Source organism: Ambystoma mexicanum, chromosome 3q (assembly GCF_040938575.1).
Source record: "Ambystoma mexicanum isolate Mex_15411 chromosome 3q, UKY_AmexF1_1, whole genome shotgun sequence".
NCBI classification, from domain to species: Eukaryota; Metazoa; Chordata; class Amphibia; order Caudata; family Ambystomatidae; genus Ambystoma; species Ambystoma mexicanum.
In genome coordinates, this window is record NC_090926.1 from 1,241,764,050 (window position 1) to 1,241,787,442 (window position 23,393).

Sequence of the window (23,393 nt, forward strand, 5' to 3'; positions counted from 1 at the left end):
ACCCCTTATATTTCTTTCTGTTAACCAGGTGTTGAATGCTACTAACAATAGTCACACAAAAATCTTACCCGGACAGTGTAATAGTGCAATTGGCCGATATGATCTTGGATCGGTCCTATCTCCTTTTTTATAAATCGGTACTATTATAGATTTCTTCAAAGACTCAGGGATTTTGCCAGTTTGTAGTACATGGTTAGAAATGTTGTGAGGGATGGGGTCCATGCTGACGGGGTCTGTTTCAGCATTAGATTATGAAGTCCATCCAGACCAGGTGCTCTAGATCGACTGAGCTTTGTTTACAATGTACTATATCAGCTTTGTCAAATGTAAAACCATGATTCATATTTAATACTGACCAGTCAAATTCAATTTGGGGAAAAGGAGTCTGATAAACACCAGCATAATATTCAGTCCACTTGTCTTCTGTTATTGGATTAACTTGTAATGCCATTTGGACCGAAGGGTTAACCTCATTAAGCAAAGACCAAATGCCACCTGATGATTTCAATATAATTTGGTTTATCATCCTCTCGCCATCAAGCTGATATTGGATGGATTTCCGGGCTCTGTGCCAGTTTTTATATGACGACTTCAGATATTTTATCAGACTGATGTTCTTTTGTGTAAAATCATTAGATAAATGTTGTATATTTTTTCTCAATTGAGTTTTCCTTGTTTCTAAATTGAGATTGAATGCATGAATATGCCTGCTTTTATGCTGGTGGTTAGAGGACCAATGTTCAATGAACATCTGCATTGATTTCACATAACAACCTCCCTCTTTTGGATTGTGTCCGCCTATATTAGATTCCAGGGCATGTTTAAATAGCGACAGCTTGTGATTCGTCCATTGTATGCGGTTTCCTGCCTGATTAACTGTGATATGCGCTAATTCCTGCTCAACCTGCATGGTATTGGAGTCAGGAATGGCTGGCCATTTCCATGATAAACATAATTGCCCGTGATCACTTAAACCGGTTTATTTCACAACCAATGAAGTGATCATGTTCAAGAATGTCATGTCAGAGTAAAGGTAATCAAGACAGGGTGAGGTTGTTTCTCTGTGCCAAGTTGCCTTAGCAGGGATGTCCCCCTCGCTCGACCCATTTAACATAGTATAGTTCACCTCCTTCATCAAATCTATCCAGTGTAGTTCATCATATGAGTAATCCTGGGTGTTACTTAATAATAAATGAAGGTTAAGATCACCCATGATTAAGGTGTGACTGATGGTTTTATCCAATACTGGGGAATTGAGAACTTAATTCATATATGTGAAGAACTTCTCAGAGGCTAATTACTGTTTACCCCAGTAAACATTGATTATAGCGATCGTAAGTGGGGCTTTGTATATTTTTAACACTTGAATAGGTGATGAAGGAGAACTGCATGGTGTTGTTTTTAAATTCATGGATTTTTTGGCGGCTATAAGAAGACCTGCCATCGGACGGCCCAAATAAATTCTTGATAGCTGGGATTACTGAGATATAATATAAATCCCATACAGGTTCGCTAGTGAGCCATGTTTCCTGGAGCGCGATGATATCAAAGGCATTCAATTCATCACATTGCGTATTTATAAAATGCCTGTGACCCCGTGTATTCCAGCAGACTAAGTTCACATTTTCATTTATCTCGCATTGTTATGAGTTGTTCGTATGCGATTGCCAGTTGTCATGTGAGCCTTTATTCAATTGATTATTTTGATGTATATCCGCCATGTTCTGATATACTCAGGGTTTAAGTTGCATTTGAGGTGGCATAGAGGTTGTCCCTGTTGCTATATCTTGTGTGATAAGGAAACCGAGATCAAAGAATTCTGATCTTGCATGCCAAAGGGCGTTCAGCGTAATTCCAGATCTCATAAATAACCTTACCTTTGATATGTCTCCATGATCAGTGAACACAACTAAATCAATGTCTGAGCTCGTTAAATCCTGTAAGGTCAAGATCTCCGCACATATGTTCAAGATGCTCATATTTTTGGAATGGGTGATCTCGGCAAGTCATTAATAGACGATGACAATGTCTATATTCACAGCGGTCATGAAATTGCTGGTCTTGGCCCATTACATCTTTGGTGCTAGTCACATTCACATACTATACAATACTCATTGATCATTCCAAAGCTTATATTTTAACTTTGCTAAATGCCTCTCAAATATAGCCAGTCCGAGCACATTATTTGTACACTATGTTTTAACAACTACAACATTTTGTTATATGCATATACATTTGCAGTAAGTGAGGTAGTAGTGAGGTTGGTGGAGCACATAGAAAACGACTCGCCACCGTACGTGACGGTAGTGGCACATGAGGCGCATAACAAATAGCCCCCCGGGACGCTTCTACTATTTGTACATAACTGTAGTGGTGTGGGTGCTTCATTGCTAATGCCATGTAAACATGCATTCTACCATATTTATACATTTTACAGGTTTTCTTAGCCAAAGAGGTTTGTGGAGAAAATGTGCCTATCGCAGGTAGTTTTGGCATTAGTATTTGGGAACTTTTGCTTTTCTCCAAGGGCTATTTTACAGTTCTTTTTTTCCACCCAGGCTCTGCTGGCCGGGTCATGTTGGGAGTAGTGATACACTGCGGAAGGTGAAATGCTACAGTGTTGGTATCTTACACTAGCTCATGTCCGTCTTGCTCGTGGGAACGGGCTCACAGCGGATCTGCCAGGGAGCTGTGACCACAGGGATAATTGAAACTCTCCAAAGGTGGGGGCCGCGCTGTACTGCGCCGAGCTCACACCATCTTTTTTAGACAAAATGGTTTCTGAGGCCTAGCTAAATTCAATATGTTTGGGCAATGTCTTCAACAGGTGAGCCATCCACCACCTGGGCCCTGGTGGTAAGGAGGGGACGCCTGATGAGCCATGGCTCTCACCTGGGGAGGGGATGTAGGCAAGGGGGGGTCTTTTGGACCAATCCTCCCCTACATTTCCCCCCTTTCGTTACTTAAGTAACGAATTCTTTAGATCCTCCAATCTCCTGCACTCTTCCTCGTCAATTATGCCTTTTATGGGCATCCATGCTCTGCACACCCCCCTTAAGCTCTCACCTCTCCTAGCATATTCATCTGGGGTACAAGTCAGGTATATACATCCGCCCTCTCCTTCCAAGTCTACCCATACCTCCTTGTACCATTCTAGTATACGGGGCTCTCTAATGGTAGTATGCCACAATCTATCTACTATATCCTTGTCTTGATACCTAGGCACTAGCTGATATCTTGGTGTGTCATCTGTTCCTGTTTGTACTTGCACTTCCTGCATAGCTTGTATTGTACCACGGGTGTTGCCCATTGTCATCATCATCATTGCACCATTCAGTACTGCGTTAGCACAACATCGAAGACCCACCTGGCACAGGCAAAAAATAAAGAGGAGGAACACCACAGCCGGCATCAAAAATTTCACAGTCATTCCCAGCCATGATGGAACCCAGGAGAAAATATTGTCGAACCAAGTGCTTTCTTCCGCACCACCTTCCATTCTCATTGTTTCTCCTAGGTTATGTACTGCTTCGATCGCATGGGACAGGGAGCCGTTGTCTGCGTCTTCGGAAGGTACGAAAGTGCAGCAGGCACTTCCGATTTTTCGGCAAACACCTACATCCAACGCAGTCAACAGGTCCAAGACATACCTGTTTTGCATGGTCATCAGCCGTAATGCTCTTAGTTCCATTTTTATTACGTTGAACCCTTCTTCAGTGTCATTTGCCAGCTGGATCAGCTCCCAACGTGTTATTTGGAGCCATTTTGCATTTGCTCGCGCCTGGATACTTGGGATGAGTGAGGCGAAGAATGTTTCTACAGAGCTGAATAATCGATACCTGTCTGGGATCTGTGCTAGCAATTCTGACAATGCCTTTGATATGTAGTTCGATGATCGTCTGTGTCGGGACAGCACCTCTTCCTTGTTCCCAGAAGACAGGACATAGACTTGTGACTCTGCAGTTGGCTGAGCCGCACTCTGTTGGGTGTTTTTTCGCGTCATTTTGCTCCCATCAATGTGGCTTTCTGGGATTACCATTAGTGCTGAGTGCAGAGTGGCCATTGAGCAGCTGCCACTCCATGATTGTGGGAGGTGCAGGTATGCCTGGTTGCCACATACCCAATACGTGTCCATCAGGGCCGCTGTCCCTTTTCTTAAATCTGGGATGGTGAGGGTCTTGTTACAGTTCTTGTTTATCCCCATGGAGGCTTTCCCCTCTCCTTTAAAACACAGTTCATAGTCTATTTCTTTCTGCAGCTTGAATGGTTTTTCAATGGCTGTTACCCAAGTTAGTTTTGAAATGTATTCCTTCCATACTGGTGTGCACGTTTCTTCTATCCATTGCAATTTCTCTGGTGCCACCCCCCTCAGTGCTTCCGCCTTACACATTACTTCTTCGTCCTTCCATTTGTTGTCTGAAAAAAGTGTCCCTTGTATTATAAAAAATGGTTCTTCCAGACATACCACTCCTACTGTCTTTGGATAGCAAGTTTTCTCATTCTGCAGCATCCTAAAAGTAACCTCATGTGCCTGGAAGGTGTTCTTAATTCTGCACAACGTGAGATGAAGGAGACATTGGGCATCTACAATAGGCAACTCTTTGGGTAACAATACTTTGGGCGTGCCTGAACCATGGGGAATGAGGAAGCAGACGTAACAGCTTTCGTTTGTTGTTTGTTTAGCTGTTGCACTCATGTCTGCATACCATTTATTTGTCTGGTGGGGGTGTCGCGGGTCTTCCATTTTGTCTAGTCCTAACCCATAATACTCATCATACTTCCTCCTTCCCGCCTCCCTTTTTCGTCTGTTATTTTTATTCCTAATGTACCTCCCAGCTTCATGGGCAATGGACAAGGTGGGCCCCCCTTTCTCCTTCCCGCCCCCCTTAGCCCAATCATCATATAATATTTCATGTCTTGCTGTCATTCTTTCATTTACTTCCTTCATGTTATCTGACAGTGTGTTTTTGGCTATGGGGGCAGGCTGGCTGGTGGGGGTGTTATACAACCAGGATATGGCGGAGGGGTTTCGGTCATTTAAACTGCGGGCATTGTAATTAGATATTTTTGGCGGAGACACTGTGTTGTTTTGCATTTCCCCCTGTAGCCCTTCATTTTTCGAGATGACAGCATTGGATGGTGTCGTATAGTATCCCCATACAAGTTTAGTTCCGTCCCATACCAAAAAATCACCTTCTTTAGTATTTACACTTGCTGTTGCATTGGTCACAGAAGTGCTGTTAATCCCTCCCCCCTCGTTCATCTCGATAGAGATGAACGCTATGAACCAATATGTAACCAGGCCAAACATGATTGTAAAAAACAATGTGATGCACACAGACAATCCACACTCATACGAGTATCTGCATCTCTCAGCTAACAATTCTCTATATCTAATGAATCTTTCCGTTGCAGGCTGCCCGTTATATGCCATGGTAGCTCCTGTTTGAGATATAAAAGTGCATTAAGTGCATGAATGTAAACATTTTGTTGGCACTACCAGTGCCAGTATATATTGAAAGGGAATGGAAGCGGGTAGGGCAGTAGGGTTGGGGATGCACAGACAAGGGAGTAGACACTACATATTTTTATCACATCATTATTTACATATAAGTTCATAACACATATTTATTTATTTAGTTTTTTTTTAAACACCTTTAAAAGTAATTCTACTTGTCAGCAACTTTTCTCATTCAGGTGCATTTCTGTCACACACAAGTTCATATTCACACATTCTTTTCATTTGCATTGTTTGCTGTTGTCTGTGCCCCCTCATCCACCTCTTCCTGCACATTATTGTATGCTCTTCATACATCCGTCAAATGTACCCAATACTTGAGGCCCTTTACTTTTACCGCCGTAGGGGTGCAAAACACCACTTCGTATGGGCCATGGAACCGTGTGTATTCCACCGGCGCACAAAGCTCCGGACATAAATGAATTCACCTGGCGTCAGTTGTACCTGGGCTTCAGGCTCTGTAACTGACTCTGTTGTGTTCCCCTTTTCTCTCGTGAACGGTGGTGAAAGCTGCTTTGATATTGCGCGCGCTTCCCTTGTTAATTTTTTCAAGTAGTCCGTGAACTTGTCTCCCAGTATCGCAGCGCTTCTGTGTGCATCTGAGTGTTCGCGCAGTGGGGAGTGTGCTGTGTGCATTCGTCTCCCGGTCACGATTTCGTGCAGGGACAAATGGTGGTCCTTGCTTGGCTGATTTCTCAGCTCAAACAGTGCAAGGGGTAAACAGTAAACCCAGTTCTTTTTTAGTGAAAAGCATAGTTTCGATAATCTTCCTTTTAACAGGCCGTTCATCTTTTCTACCACGCCATTACTTTGAGGATGATAAATAGAGCACAACTTATGCTTTATTCCCAATAGCGTTGTTACTTCCTTGAAGAGTTCGTTTACAAAGTGAGTGCCGTTGTCTGAGCGAATCACGTCACAAATTCCCCAGCGCTGAAATACTTCTCTCACTAGGAATTTTGCAGCGCTTTTAGCATCAGGTCGTGCACATGGGCCTGCTTCCACCTATCTCGAAAATGGGCACACAACCACAATCATGTAACGTGCCCCATTACACCTCTCTCCCATGTCCGCGTAGTCAATATGTAGCTCTCTGAATGGCCCAATTGGTTTTGGAATTGTTCCCCTTAGTGTGCGTAATGTCATTCCTGAACTGTATATCTGGCATGTTGTGCACTCCAATGTCAATCTAGACAAGTGCTCCTGAAGACAGGGCACGAACCACTCTTCCTGTATCTCTGCTGCAATGTGTTTTTTTGTGTTGTGTGCTGGGAAGTGTAGTTGTTGAAACGCTATTTCTAATAATTTTACTGGCATTACCACTTTTCCTGAGTTATTTTGTCGCCACAGTAAGTCTGTTGCTGATTGACTGCACCCTCGTTTTACCCACATCGCCTTTTCATCTGCACTTGCTCCTCCCTGCAGCTCTAGTATTTGTGATATAGGCATTGTATTGTACCCTTCTGGAATCTCCTCGTTTGTCTTCTGCTGTAGCATGTACTCACCTGCTGCACATTTCTCAAAGTATGAGGCTTCTTTGGCAGCCGCGTCCGCTGCTGCGTTTCCCAAAGACACGTCTGTGTTGGACGTATGTGCTTGGCACTTCACTATTGCTACCATGGTGGGATCTTGTAGGGCTTCAATTAACTCCTTCAGTAATTCTGCATGTTGCACTGGAGTCCCATCTGCTCGTCGAAACTCCCTTCGCCCCCATCTGGCCAGACCTCCATGTACTGTTGTCGTCATATAAGCTGAATCTGTGTAAATTGTCACCGCGCACCCTTTAGCTGCTTGCAATGCTTCTATTAGGGCAATGAGTTCTGCTGCTTGTGCTGAGAAATGTGATGGAAGGCGGTACTGCACTAGTACTCACCGTCTTCTAATCTCACCACTGCCATACCCACATGTTTTTCTCCTGTGTCCACGTCAATTGATGCTGATCCGTCTACAAAGTACACTTCCCCCTCGGTCAGGGCATTCTCGCACACCACTGTGCCCTCCCCTCTTTCTCCTGTGTACGTTGCACAATCGTGTTCCTGCATGTCCTCTAATGTGCATGCTTCTGTAATGAATGTTGCCGGATTCACTGTCCTGCATCGCACCACATGGATATTGGCGCTGGACAATATTATTTCATAGGCGGTTGCCCGCTGTGTAGTCAGTGTACTCTTTGACCTTTCCAGTATTGCAAATAATGAATGCTCCACAAAAACGTCACAGGGCATCCCATTACTATTGTGGCACTTTTCTCAATTGCGAACGCGGCTGCTGCGAGCGATTGCTCGCACGCGAAATGTCCTTGCATCCCAGCATCCAAAGTGCCACTATAGTAGGCCAAAGGTTTGTGTCCTAGGGACGTCTTTTGTGTCAGTACAGCTGTCATGAGTGTCCCCTTGCAGTGTGAGAACAGGTAAAACTCGCGCCCATAATCAGGATTTGCGAGCACTGGAGCGCTTGAAATCAACTCTTTTAATGATTTGAAGGAGGCGCTCATTTCTTCTGACCATTCTATTTTCTTGTTCTCCTGTTGGGCCTCCTTGAGCGCTTGCAGTAAGGGTCTGGTGTATGCTGCATAATCTAATATCCATGCTCGGCAATAGTTGCACATTCCCAAGAATTTCTGCATCTCCTTCACTGTTGTGGGTTCTCCTACTGATCTTATTGCTTCTACCCTGTCAGGGATTATTCTTTTTCCATCTTTTGAAATTAACTGTCCCAAGTATAGAACTTCTGTCAGACAATATTGTAGCTTTTCCTTGTCTACTTTGTACCCCTTATTGGCCAACAGGGTCAGGCGTGTTATTGAATCTTTTCGGCATGCGTCTTCATCCTGTGCACAGACGAGTAAATCGTCTACGTACTGAATAATTGTGCTCTCAACTGATAAGTTTCCTAAGTCTTCATGTAGTATGCGGTTGAATATACTTGGGCTCTCACAGTATCCCTGTGGTAATCTGCAATGTTCATATCTCTTCCCCCCTAGTGTAAATGCTGTCAGGTATCTGCTCTCTTCAGCCAGGGGGATGGAGAAAAATGCGTTTTTCAAATCGACCACCGTGAAATGTGATGCCGTTTTTGGGATGCTGCATAATATTGATGCAGGGTTCGGGACCAAGGGGAACTCTTTCTGTATTACATCATTTAGGGGGCGTAAATCCTGGATCATCCTCCAAGCCCCTCCCTTTGCTTTTTTAATTGGGTAAATGCATGTGTTACATGGGGAGTTTGAAGGCACTATTATCCCTTGTGCCAGTAGTGCATTTGTTGTCTCTTTTATCCCTTCTTCAGCTTCACGGGACAATGGATACTGTTTCACTCGGGGTAGAATTGCTCCTTGTTTGAGCTTTATTATCACTTGTTGTACTCCATGCAACAACCCTACGTCATGGGGGCCTGTTGTCCACAAATTATTGGGTACTAGCCTCATGTCATCATCGAAGAATGACGGTGGTGCTTCCACCACTGCCATCAGCTGGACAGGGATTTCTCTAGCTTGAATCAAAATGTCACAGGGCATTGCTATTTACATTACTATTTCACCATCCCCTTCCAAATCTGAAAAGAGATCCTCATCAGTTAAGTCTCTCAGGGCAATATTGGCATTGGTACACAGTACTGTACGCCACTCACATCCTTCTATATCCATTCCAATCACAGAGATCCTTTTCGCAGATACCTGTACAGCGTGCAAGTCTAATGATACCACTGCACTGATCCTAGTGCTGTGTCAGGGTACACTATTGGACGGAAGAGGAACTCCGCCGGAATTCTCCAATCCATTCTTCTTAACTCAGGAATTATGAGGGCCAGTGTCTTTAGTCCTTCAATAAACATTCCCTCGTCCACTGGCAAACCACGTATTTCTGGTGTGGTTGTGTGAGCCTGTACTACCAGCATTACACGTAATGGGCATATTCCTGGTGTTGAACACACTATACCTCTCTCAGTGAATGATATCGTCATATTGAGTTTGCTAAGAAGATCCCTCCCTAGTAAATTTATTGGTGAATGTTCATAATACAGTAAGGGTGTTTTTACAGTTTTACCCCCTACCGTCACATCCAATGCTTCTGTGTAAGGAACTTCAATTACAGCCCCAGAGAACCCCTGCGTCTCTAACTTCTGGTTAGATAACGGGAACCGGCCCTCCCTAATACATGATTTCTCCGCTCCCGAATCCACCATGAATATGAACTGCTTGTCTCCTATCTGCGCCCCAACCAATGGTTCCTCTGCTGCATCGTAGGTGGTAGATAGAACTGGACACGCAAGTGTTCTCTGTGGGCTGTCCTATGCGGGGTGTCTCATTGCCCCCCCTTGGTTGAACACGCTCCCTGAAACCACTGACACGCCACTATAGGGGGCTGGTGCTGGGGCTCCGTTTGCTGTTGTCGCGAAAGGGTTGCCTGGCGTGTGGTGCATAGTGTCATTGTTTTGTGGGTGATTCTGTGTTCTGTATTGGTGTCCCTGTTGTTGCTCATTGTACCCCTGGCCTGCGTTTCTTTGTTGTTGTCCCATTGGGAGACCATATGGGCTCCCCGGATGGGGAGCCCATAATGTTCTGCCTCTGGAAATCCGTTGCTTGGTCTGCTTCTGCACGCCCTAGAGTAATGTCCCCACCTCCCGCAGTTCCAACAACTCCCTTGCGCACCTCTGGGACCCTGCCATCCATTTCCTCCCATTCCCCCGTACCCTGTTCCACCTCCTCTTCGGCCCCTGTACCCACCTCGTCCCCCTCGAGGGGCCCACTCTTGCCACTGCGGACCTCCGCCCTGCTCCTGCTCGTTCCACTGCCGCTGTCCTGCTCCTGTCCAATTAGTTGCCATCCTTCCCTGTATTGCTACCAGCCCCTCCTCTTCCTCATCTCCCTCCCTGCTGTATGGGAGTGCGGCTACTGCTGCTGCGACCTTCACCAGCTTTGTTTGCACTAGTTTCACTTTGTTTGCCAATCTTTTCTGCGCCACCTCCTTCTCCCTTTCTTTTATTCGCTTGCAGTGGTGCACTATTATGCTCTGAATCTCAGGCCATCCTTTCGCTTCAATACCTGCTATCTTGTCGAGCGCTTTTTGCACCTCTTTTGGGAGCCCCCTCTTTATAATGAAGTAAAATAACGATGTCGATTGATACCAGGGCATGCCCGTTTCTGCTCTCCACATCTCTTGGACCCGAAAAATGTAATCCATAGCATCTTCCCCGTCATTCATTGTACACTGCATTACTGACTGTAAGTCTGGTGTATCTGGAAACGTTTCCCGCAAAGCATCCCACACCCTTGCACGCACTGTGTTAAAGGAGGCCCCATCATGGCGATCGCAGTCTAATGTTACTCCTGGGAAACCAGCCTTGACCCATACTGTGTCGGCCTGATCCCCCACTGCTGATACAAGCAAGCTCTTCACATCCCCTATTGCTAGGGGTACCCCGGCAGTGTGTTTCTCAAAGGCGTATATCCACTTGCTCGCCCCTCCGGATAACGGGGGCAATAACTTTAGTAAGTTGGCCTTATCCATCTGAGCCCATGGTATGTAATTCGGCCTCCCTCCTCCCCTATGTATTAGCGGGAGCTGCAACTTTCCCTTCGTTGTCGTATCTGTACCCGCCTTCACTCCTGATTTTCCCAATGATGCCATTTTCCCCACCCGGTTCCTTAATCGCCCTGTCCACTCATCATCCAGTGTTCTTATTGAGCATGCACCATCCAACCCTTCGCTTCCCCCTCCCATTGCTATACTCAACCTGTCGCTTTCCTCCAAATCATCCCTTATATCACATAGTAGCTCCTCCCTGTCCCCTATAGGCCTCTCTTCATTGTCAGTACATCCCTCTCTTGTCTCTAGTTCAATTATTCGGGTTGGTTCTTCCTGTATTCTGAACAGTATCTCGCCTTTTTTCCACCCTTCTTCAAATGTTCTACCCTCGCTCTGCGCTCTAGATGCGTGCTCTGATCTGGCTGCATTAAGTGCAGTCCGCTCACATATGCTTTTTATCCTTGAGAGCTCGTCTTTCGCTATGGAGAGCCTTGATTCTAGATCGTTTGTTAGTTTTTCTATGTCCACCCTTGGTGTGCTCACCTGAGCTCGCTCCCTATGACTCTTGTATGGAGGGGGTGCTGTTGGCCCTTGCGTTGTGATAGTTGTCTGTGGGGGCACATAAGTCGGGTCACTGTATCCCTCTGCGGGCACTGGCTTGTTTAGTATTGGGTACAACCTGGTTACTTCTATCAGTGGCTCTTCCTCTGGCAATACCTTATCATCTTTTTGTATCATTAACGGATTGTCAGTGGTAGATGGTAGGTCAGGATCTAATTCCCTTACCTTAGGCGGCGGTATTTCTTCAAATAGTCTCCAGAGGTCCAATATTTCTCTCCTATTATGCAACTGCTTCCCCTTGTATTTCAAACAAATGCATGTGGCTACCATGTCTAGGACACTCTTGTCAAATGAACCCCCTTCGGCCCATATCTGAGGCAGCCCCTCTCCCTTCAACTCCGTGATCCATTGGTCATGATATTTCTTAATCTGTTCCGCGTACCCAGGTAGGTTCTTGCAAATATGTGATAAGGGTGTTTCTGCCCCCATACCTTGTGCCCACCTGGTACTTGTGTATCTCTATGTATCTCGATATCTCAATACAAACGTATCACCATGTGAGTTTGTGTATTTTATGTCTTGCTGAATCGTGGGGACCTTCGTGTTCCTCCCTCCGCCTGCACACCATAAGATTGGCTGCGCACAATCTCTATTCTGTTCTCTTTGGGGAGCACGTACAAGAGCAAACGGTCAGTAATCTCAACAATGTTAACCCAAAAGAACCAGAAAGGTACACACTCACTTCACCACATTACTCTTGTCCTTATGATATTTTGTCTGGTCACACTTACCATGACCACTCAATGGCTATACATTTCTGACCATTTTTACACACCCATTACACCAAATTATCTCCTGACACATACGATGTTCACACACCCCTCTGTAACACTCTATTCACAGTTCAATTTGTCCTCCCTTTCCTCCCTGGCCGGCTGTCCCTGTCCGTCTTATTCAGATATATGTATATATATATATATATATATATATATATATATATATAGGTTTGATCTTCAATTTTAGAGTAAAACTCTCTTTACTCTATCTCTTTGGTTTTGTACTGACCCACTTTTATTTTTCCCGTAACCCTAAAGAAAAGAATAGAAAGAATAGCAGTCACTAATATATTCTCCGTGTCTCCCTTTGCCAGACACTTTTATCTTGTTTTCCACTTCTTCATATATTCCCAGTACTAGTCAAGATAGCACTATGCGGCGCCGCCTTCCACCCCCTCTCGGAGCTAGGTTCCCGTCACTTTTTATCTCTTAATCGCCTCTTAATCCTAATGGCCATATGCATAGAAAAAGCAAAGAAAGTTTAAGATGGTCCTTAGTAGACCCAACGTGCCCCTTTTTACCCCGCCTCGTTCCCTGTCCTAAATTTCCTCCTCTACTCCCTTTATGATCGCTCGCACTCAATACTCACGTGCCCGTCTTGAACCGAGAGTCTCCGAAACTGGGTCCGTCCAGGCATTGTTGCCGTACGCTCAACAGTCAGCCCCGGCTCCGGCGAGCGGTACTCAAAGGGGATTTTTCAACCAGGATCCCGTACCCTCTCTCTGTTGAGTGCGCACTTCTGAGCGTACCGGTCGCCGTTGGCGGGCAGCCTCCCGGAGCCGGCGCACCATGCGTATCCCTTTTCGACCAGAGATTTTCGTGCCAAAGGGGACGGTAGGGATATGTTGGGAGAAAATAATAATCATGCTTTCGGGGTCATCACTGAAGGCAAGCGTCCCCAACCAGCACGATCCTCCCCGCAATGAGAGACAATGATGGACTCTCCCAGAATGGGAATAAGGCCAAGACAAGTGCGGGTGAGCGTAAATGGGAGTTCATCAATCAGAATAGGGCATGCAGAGAACTCTGCAAACTCCGAGAGCGCTCTGTCTGACAATAGCAAAGACAGGCGTATATATTTACAAAAAACGTCATCAGAACCTACACACTATAGGGGGCACAAGTTCAATGGGATTGGGTGGCGACGACTAGCTATAGGTGCTGCTGTGATGTGGTTGGTCTTGGCTGGAGGACGTCACTGGTCAGCCTCGTGGGTTGGGCTGGGCCTGGCGGGTCAGCTGGGTCCATCTGGGCGGTGTTGTTGTACCATTGTGGCCAGTGTCAGAGATGAATGTCTTTTCCTGACTTCTTTGCCTTAGGCCATGCACACCGCAGTCATTCAGTCATTTGCAATATTATCCTCTTTAGTAAATCTACCAATAGGTTATGCTACAGGTTAATGCAACACAGGAGGAATGCACCTTGAGAGGGGTTTAATGGCGATTCATCATTACATGGTTACCAGTGTCCTGTTGACCGGGTACCATAGGTCGTGGGGCTGGGTCTCAGGGCATGGGACAGACGGTACATGTCCTCCTGTCTTGTTAGAAGTTGTTATGAATGTGTTGCTGTAATGTTGCCATAATATTGGGTGTCCTAATTTTACAGGTGATCCGGTGGGTGGTGGGGTTTAAGAGAGGGCGCCTCTGGATTTGTGTATTCAGGCGGAGGTTTACTGCTGGGCTGTAAATAATGCAGGTGGCGGGCCGTGGCCTTGGGTGCTGCAGAGGGAACTACAAATCTTTGAAGCGGCTCCAGCCTAGTTGGGGGAGGTGGAGCTGTGCGGCGCGGCCCTTTGCTCTCTCGTCTGGCAGGCTTCGCAGGGAGGGAGGGGGAATGGCCTTGCACACATTCACAAAAGGTATCTTCCTCGTGTGTTGCCGATTTTAGGTGAAAGCATCATAAACATTCGAATACTATACAATACTCATTGAATCATTCCAAAGCTTACATTTTAACTTTGCTAAATGCCTCTCAAATATAGCCAGTCCGAGCACATTATTTGTACACTATGTTTTAACAACTACAACATTTTGTTATATGCATATACATTTGCAGTAAGTGAGGTAGTAGTGAGGTTGGTGGAGCACATAGAAAACGACTCGCCACCGTACGTGATGGTAGTGGCACATGAGGGGCTTGGACATACACACATGAAGGGTGCATTCCCGCGCGTCCTTCACATGAGCCCTCAGTATGGTTGCATTTGTCTTTCTTTGCACTCTAGCAGCATTAGTTCGGTTATGATGCGGGACGGTGGGGTGTAAACTTTTCAATGATACGCATAACAAATAGCCCCCCGGGACGCTTCTACTATTTGTACATAACTGTAGTGGTGTGGGTGCTTCATTGCTAATGCCATGTAAACATGCATTCTACCATATTTATACATTTTACAGGTTTTCTTAGCCAAAGAGGTTTGTGGAGAAAATATGCCTATCGCAGGTAGTTCTGGCATTAGTATTTGGGAACTTTTGCTTTTCTCCGAGGGCTATTTTACAGTTCTTTTTTTCCACCCAGGCTCTGCTGGCCGGGTCATGTTGGGAGTAGTGATACACTGCGGAAGGTGAAATGCTACAGTGTTGGTATCTTACACTAGCTCATGTCCGTCTTGCTCGTGGGAACGGGCTCACAGCGGATCTGCCAGGGAGCTGTGACCACAGGGATAATTGAAACTCTCCAAAGGTGGGGGCCGCGCTGTAGTGCGCCGAGCTCACACCATCTTTTTTAGACAAAATGGTTTCTGAGGCCTAGCTAAATTCAATATGTTTGGGCAATGTCTTCAACAGGTGAGCCATCCACCACCTGGGCCCTGGTGGTAAGGAGGGGACGCCTGATGAGCCATGGCTCTCACCTGGGGAGGGGATGTAGGCAAGGGGGGGTCTTTTGGACCAATCCTCCCCTACACTATCCAGCTAGACAGCCAGACAGCAACTCCACTTCCTCAACTGCACTTCTCGAATGCGTGCGCGCAGATGCAATGAGGAGTTCTGGGAGTCTGGCCGGGGCGAGCTCTGTTAGATCTAAACATTAAAAACCAGTGAGTATCTTAAATAGTTGCCAATAACAATAACAGAGTGTTAGAGTCTTTAGAAGGGTCACAGCATACCCAGCCAATCCACACAAGGTGAGCAGGAAAAAGGCAAAGTCCAATAATTTTGTCGATGGGAGCGTGGAGACCAGGACAGCCAGACAGCAACTCCACTTCCTCAACTGCACTTCTCGAACTATGAATTGTTGTTGAAAACCTTTGGGCTCCGACACATCTTGCAGCAATAGGCAGGGACAACAGACTTACAGTATTCCCACACAAAAACACACTCAAACTTACTCTGCGTCGCTCCACGAGGAGGGAGGTGTTTTACGGCTTTGGGCACCAAGACAGCTTGCAGCAATAGGCAGGGACAACAGACTTCCAGTATCCCCACCCTAAAACACACTCCAACTCCCTCTGTGTCACTCCAGTGAGGAGGGAGGTGTTTTATGGTTTCCGGTTCCGAGACAGTTTACAGCAATAGGCAGGGACAACAGACATCCAGTATCCCCACACAAAAATTCACTCCACTGTTTCTTTGTTGTTGTATTGTTGTGAATGATCATGTCCGCAGCCCGCCAAACCCCCCCCCCCCCCCACCCACTACCGCAGCTTGTCTTGTGGTGCCTGGATACACCTGTGTATAGACGCCATACAAATGTCCAATAAATGAAATAAATACTAGGAAGCGTCTAGAGGTGAATCAGCTTATACCAGGAAGCAACGAGAGACGATTCAGTTCCTACCAGGAAGCACCCAGTTGTGAATCAGCTCATACTAGGAAGTACCTAGAGGCCATTCTGTACATACCAGGAAGCGCCTAGAGGTGGTTCAGCTCACCATGAAGCACCTAAAGATACTCCAGCTCATATCATGAGGCGCCTACAGGCGATTAAGTTTAAAGCCTGCCCTGGCCAAGCCCCCCTGATTTAATTGAATAATTAAATCAATACCGCAATAATGTACTCTGCTGGGGTGTTGGTTGTGTCAGGGATTTGAAGGGTGGCTAAGGATCGCATTTGAGTCTAATGGAGGGCCCGTGGTCCTTGATAAAGAGGGCAGTGGGCAGCACGGGGTGGGTGTCCTTGGCCACTCCTTGCCTCTATATAGTCAGGTAAAATAAGCACGTCTGTGGTAGTGCCCGTTGTAGTTCGAGACAGGATTGACCTGTGGGTGTTGGCTGGTGATCCGGGTGCACGAGGCTTGTTGGGTGGTTTAAAGTGAGTATGGGGGGTTCCTTTTTGGCAGGCCCGCTGCTCACAGTGGAGATGATGGATGGATAGCCTCGCTCCTCTCCACCCATTGCCCCTTTGACACTGTCTCCCAGCTGCTCCATCTCTCTCTCGCCTCTAGTCAAGTCCTTTATCTCTTCTCTGCGTCCCCGCAGTTCCACCTGTACTGCCCTCGCCGTGTCTTGCTCCATGGTCTCTTCCTTGTCTTAGTCGTTCTTCCAAGTGTCTGAAGGCGGCCCTTCCTTCTCCCCTTCTCCATCCATCGTCTATTTTTACCAGATAACCCTCCCCCATTCTTCCTTCCTGCATATTCGACCCCCGTGTTGACTGTATTCCCCTGCGCCGTTTACTTCTCGATCCTGTCATGTTCCACGTTTCTCTTCCCGCGATGCTTCTTCTTTTCCCATCTTGCCGCTCCGCCTGCTTCTGTTTTTACTCCTCTACCTTTCCTGCGAGTGTCCGTTAAAGTTGGCACTTGGGCAGCTTGGATTCGCATTCTGGAGCTGCGAGTGAGTTTGCCACCCCTGCAGTAAAAGGCAATTGTTACCTGGCCCTAGACGCGCGCACTCCCTGCCCACCCTCATACGTCGGTGGGCTCATCTAGAATGAATAACAATGCACCCGCAAGGTTTCTTCTGGTTGTGAGTATGAGGGGTGCCTTGGCCACCCGGCTGACCAACCCCCTCCCGCCCCCCCTCTGTTTTCTCAGGGCACGTGTCTCTGCTCCCATACACTGCACATTTTTTTAAGCAAGCGGCAGCGTCCCCGGCAACTGGATTTTTTTTTATACGGGAAATCACTTCTCGCAGTCTCCGCCGAAATCCTTTCCCATCAGGAATGTGGAATCGCAGAGCCGTAGAGGAAAAAAGTTTCTCTTAACTTTTCCTTCGTGCGCAGCGCGGTTCTCTGCCTCCCACTGCCTTTTGTAGCCGGGTTCTGCGGCGCGCACAGCATAGTTATTAAGAAAGAGGTAGAGAGATACACTGCCTTTATTGAAATCAAAGTGTGGGGGGAGGTGGGAGGGAGGGAGGGAGTGCGGCGGGGAGGACTCCTGCAAAACTGGGCTCTCTTGCAAAACTTTGTCTAAACTTTCACTTTCAGAGGCGCGGCGAGGCGGGGTCTGTCGGCAGCATGGAGTAGAGAGGAGCGGAGCGACAGCCAGCCAGCCAGCCAGCCAGCCAGCAGCACCGCCGATGCGGCCTTGCAGCTCCGCCAGCACCTCGTCCTGACCACCGGCTCTTCCAGGCCGCCTTCCCGCCGCCGCCGCAGCAGCAGCAGCAGCAGCCGCCGCCGCCGCCGCCGCCATGTACTCCCCGTACTGCTTGACCCAGGTAAGCGGGGCTGGGCTGGGCGGATTGCAGGGCCTTTTTCCAGTTTTGCTCTGTTGGATAGCGTTTATGTGAGGCATCCTAGGAGTCTATCTTCTGGGAATGCCTGGCCAAGACGCCCAAGAAAATGCACATGGCGCAAGTTGCATCGTCTGGCACAGTGTCCATGCCTTGTGGAAAGTTTCCGCTCGCTGCCATGTGTTGCAGGAGGTGAAACGAGGTCGCCCTTTACACCAAGTGCCAGGTGGACTAACTACAGTCTGTGCAGGCGAGCAATGGCGTCCCACCTTCAATACTGTACTCAACAATGGCACATCTGGGCCGAGGAAAATAGCCCCCCAGCAAATTACCTTCATTTCTGTGCTCCATCCACTTCTTTCTCCTCTGCACTAACACGTGCTTAAAGGTGCATTTCCAGCATTCGTTTATGCAGCAAAGCAATAGCTACCTGCCTTAGATACAAAGAGGTGTGTATAGAGTGTTTGTATGCAAATATAGAATATACATATATTATATTTATAATGCCAATGTGTGCCTCCATGCAATTCTTTGCCAGTTAAAAGAAAAGGCTGCTTACGTGTATTAGGTTTTTTTTTTATCATTGCGCTACATTTGACAGTAGCTATATTTTAAATGAGTGGTGCCCTTTTTAATAGTTAGTCCTAAGCGGTGGCTCCTTTCACACCTGCACTGTGGCATTGGGCAGATCTGGTTTCCCTTGCTAAGGCACCTTATGAAAGCTCTCTCAACAAAGCGTTAATATTTGGATGTAAAGGACCGCCGTATATTTGTGCACCTGTACTCCCCGTTGTTCCATTTTCTGCCATCCTTGTTATTCACTGTGTAATGGCTCGGGCAGATTGCGCAGGTTGGGACCAGAGCGCGCAACTCTGGCCCTGCGCTGGGTAATTACCTTTCTCCGCCGACCTACCTGCCTGTCACATCTAATAATGGGCCCCACAGAGGACGGGGCACCATTTAACTCTCGGAGAAGACTGACCCGAGGCCAATTCATCTCTTACTTTCTCGACAATGCTGCCCCCTAATAGGTCATTTCCCCGGAAGGAATGGATGGGACGGGTAAGGCCCCCTTTCGGCCAAGTGCAGGCAGAGATCAGCCTTCAGGTCGAACGCTGCTTTCTTTTGAAAGTGTATTTTAAATTCTTGCAGTTTTGGATTACATTTGACTTTTGATTCTCTTAAGTGACCTTTCCATTTCTTCTATTTCTATCTCACGCTTTAAATCCTTTTCTCGTTTCTTTCTTCCTTGTCATTCCTTGTCTATCCCGTTTATTTTTCGTTTCTGCTCCCCAGTTCTCTTCTTGGTTTTCCCTATTGCTTTGTCCCATCTTTCTCGTGTTTTCCTATTTTAAAAAAAAAACTTCTCTCGCCTTTATTTTCTCCCTTTCTTCCACTTGTTCTAAAAGATTTAATTTGCATTTACTGCATACATCCCAGTTCTTCTTGACGCAGTTGTCTGCCACGTGTGGACATCGAAGGGTCACAGGAGCCATGCCATTTTTGTATTGATACCACCTTAAATTAACTCAACCATTATTTTTAAATTAATAATAATAGAGCCTCAGTAATTGTTGGGACGTTGTCACCTAAACTGTAGTATTTATTTCGGTGCTTCTATTGGGCCTTTTTCCAAAATATTGGTGGAAAAAGACAGCGACGGACATTAAAAAAAAATTCCCTTTTCAGTAGGAGAAATAGGCGGACAGTGCAGTATATTCTGAACTCGATACTCAAGAAATTCTTTATTATAGAAGTGAAGGAATTTCAAGAGGTCATGTCCGGTATTCTCTTAGGGTGCCTTGCCTCTCCCTCTGCTGTCTGCTTATAATCGTACTGAAATATATAAAGGGAGAAGGAACCCTCGTTTTTGTGTATGGGGGCCTGATTTAGGAGGGTGGGAGAAGGCTATAAGAACAGAATGTAGAGTCAACGGCTACCCCTTCTTCCATAGATGCACAGGTGGGGGGGGGGGGGGCAATGACATTGAGAATGATTACGCACTGCTACTCATTTAGCAGTACATGAAATTGCACTACTTTGCTACTAACCCACCTATGCAATTCTTGGTTTCACATATATGTTTTACATGTTATACAGGCCTATGCCTTTAGTTAAGTTAATAATGAAACTTCGTTTTATTTCCATGTTCCTGTGATCTCTGTGCTAGTATATGCTAACCTAGCCACACACTGTAGTATAAGTGCCCCCTCCTCCCCTGTGCGTCTATGGAATAAGGGGTAGCCGTTGACTCTACATTCTGTGCTTATAATCGTATTCCAAATCTAAAGGCCATGGCAGATCGGTAGTCTTCCCCCAGGCTCCCCCAGTGCCCAGTCACTCTGCAACCCCCCCTCCCCCCCACACACACACGCGAATCTATTTCTACATATACATACGTGTGCTTGTTGGTAAATGAACATATAAATAAATAAATATATATGTGTGTGTGTGTGCCCCCAAACACACACACACACACACACACACACACACACACACACGCCTTCTTTATGTGAAGCTGTCACTCCCATCAGTATTGGATTTCACCAGAATGCGGGTCCAATTGCCAGAAACATCCGAACGAACGTTGGGAAACACCAACAACTGCCCAACAGAGTCGTTGAAGATAAAAAAAGAGCTTTATTAAATAATTTCAGTGTTAAAAAAAGGCTTCCCAATGTCAGAGAGGCTGACTATATATATATATATATATATATATATATATATATATATATATATATATCTATGTATATATATATATGTATATCTATATATATATATATATATATATATATATATATATATATATATATATATATATATGGCATCTACTTACATATGTATATATCATATGTATTTTAAAATATTTTGACATGGGATGGCATGATAAAATATGTTCACTCTGCGATTAACAATAAGACACACCTAATATCCACGTTTTACAGCAGGTTCTATTATCCTGGAGACGAAGGGTTGTCCTGAGCTGCCTGTTTGTTCCGGTTCTGCTAGTGCACGCATGCCAAGCATGGGGCAGGGCCATGACTGGAAAGCCTCGACAGGCATCGCCACTACCTCCCACCATATAGGTATCAAATATATCCGCGGGAAGGGCAATGGCCATAAAGAACCTTCATTGGAGGCAAAACAAAAAACACAAATGGCGAATTCTAGAAACGTTGGAAATGGCAATGTTAATAGACAGGCACGTAATCCAAATGGATCATCCCCCTTATGCAAACAAAGTCTGTCACACTACGAAGGAAACCCCAACTCACTACTTCACATGACGCATTTTAAATACAGCATGGATGTGAGCGGCCTAATATTTAAAGTGAGCACTAAGGGTTCATTTGACGTTGGATAGACGTTGTATTTAAGTTATCTTTTGTTCAGTGTTTCTACTTTAACGTTGGCATTCCCAACATTTGTAGACTTGAACTTTTTATAGGCAGCAAACTAACATTTTTTTAAACTAATGTTTGCATCTATAATTTATTTGTGTGTTCGTGTGCTGCTTATAATGTGTGTGTGTGTGTCCAACATCTATCCGTTGTGTGTGTTTAGTAGTGTACTTGTGTGGATGGGATGTATGAGGGTGTAGGATGTGTGGGTGAGTGGGTGAGAGGGTGGCTGTGTCGAGGGATTTGTGTGTATCTGTGTGTTTGTGTGTGCACGGGGTGGGTCTGTGAATGGATGTTCTTTCACTGAATACCTCTTTGTGTTACGATTGTATGATTCATAACTCCATTAATTCCAAGTATAGCGTCAGTATGTATTGCGTCATGCTGTCACACGTTAGGCTATGTTATGCTGGTTTATACCACACCGCTGCCATCTCCATGGTCTCCAGGCAGATTTCAAGCCTACTCTAGGCGCTCAATCATATTCCGAGCACTGTGTTTATGTGCGTGCTTCATATGGGTTTTGTGTTGATATATTTCATGCATATTGCATGTGTCTGCTTAAGTCCGTTCGCATTGTATATGCGCATTATAGGTCTATACCAAGCATATTGTATGCATATGTGTGTTGTGCTCTCTTATATTCCCGGCATACTGTATGTACACATTGTGATCACTTAAATAACAAGCATACTGTAGGTGCGTGTACGTACTCGGAGAATACTGCTTGCAGTGACATTATTATATGTATGTACACCTAGTAGGAGAGATTCATATGTGTGGCGGCCGGTGTGTCTGTTAGTTTGTGGGAGCGTGTATGCATATTTATTCAAATCATGTTGGTTGTGCATTTACATACTCTGAGTTTTTTGTCCGTCCTTTCTCGGTTTCCAAGAGTATTATTGGATGTGTCTATTGTGCTTACTTGCATGGCATGTTCTTGTATTAGAGCTTAATGTTTGGAGTCGTTGCATAATCCACATGCACCTACAGAATCCCTGCACCTACTTACTGCTCAGGTCTGAATTATTGATACACTTTTTGGATTTCTAAAGGTGAATTTCTAGAGTTTGGTTAATCTAGTATCGAAACATTTTCCACATACACCTGCTCCATGTGAGTGCTATGTGACTGGCCATGAAAATGAAAGCAGACAATTTCGAGACGTGCAATTTGTAACCGGAAAAAAGCTTTTAAACTTCCCCAAATTTGGCATGTGTGCTTGGGTGTGGCCAGAGCAGTTTTCCAAACCTGATTTGCATATATATATATACTGTGTGAGTGCATGTGCCCCTGTTGCGACTAATTTACATGAAACTTAACAAAAATCCGTTTTCCTCTTTACATTTTTACTACGTTCATAATTGTTAACCATCCATGCCCAGTGGGAAGGTTCATTGAAAATACTTTGGGCCTGTTTCATGGAAAAGTGCGCATTTTCCTCGCAAACACCATTAGCGTGAACCTGCGCGCAGAATAAAAAATGCGCCCCCCACATAATCATGGAATTTTCTGCACAAAGTGCAAAGCCAGAACAGCTACCTTTGCTTGCTCTCCCGGGCAAGAATACACACACCCTTGAAACACTTGTGTATAGGTGCATTATAAATGCCATATCAAATCAATCAAACAAACAGTGCATGGGGTCCCCCGAAAGTGGGCCTGCATCTCGGGGATCCTGCACGGGGTCTCCCGTAACAGTTACCGGCACCCCGACAACATGCGTACGATGTATTGCAACTTGGGTAAAACTTGGAAAGAAAAGCTGCGTGCGAACCACCGCAAACCGTTCCTGCACCACACTACACTGGGTATGCTCACCCCTAAGTCCAACATGCAAACCCACCTCAGTGATGCGATGCCTATGTGCAAGTGTTCTTACGCCTTCCTTTGGGTGGTGGAGAGATGGAGGGTTTGCGTGGGCATTTCGTAGGCAA

The 23,393-nt window shown here is 45.9% G+C and overlaps 1 protein-coding gene across 12 annotated transcripts in view; it reads left to right on the forward strand.

Annotated features, from left to right (window-relative positions):
• NFIX (nuclear factor I X) overlaps positions 1-23,393 on the forward strand; it is a 2,606,865-nt gene that overhangs the window by 457,480 nt on the left and 2,125,992 nt on the right. For 4 of the 12 annotated variants that reach the window (XM_069604199.1, XM_069604201.1, XM_069604200.1 and 1 more), the window contains exons 1-2: positions 17,532-17,679; positions 17,811-18,040. In XM_069604199.1, coding sequence (XP_069460300.1) covers positions 18,014-18,040 — 27 coding nt within the window. In that variant the 5' untranslated portion in view covers positions 17,532-17,679; positions 17,811-18,013. Of the gene's footprint in view, positions 1-17,065; positions 17,219-17,528; positions 17,680-17,810; positions 18,041-23,393 lie in introns of those variants that run through there. The other 8 variants (XM_069604192.1, XM_069604194.1, XM_069604203.1 and 5 more) reach the window with 5 other exon arrangements.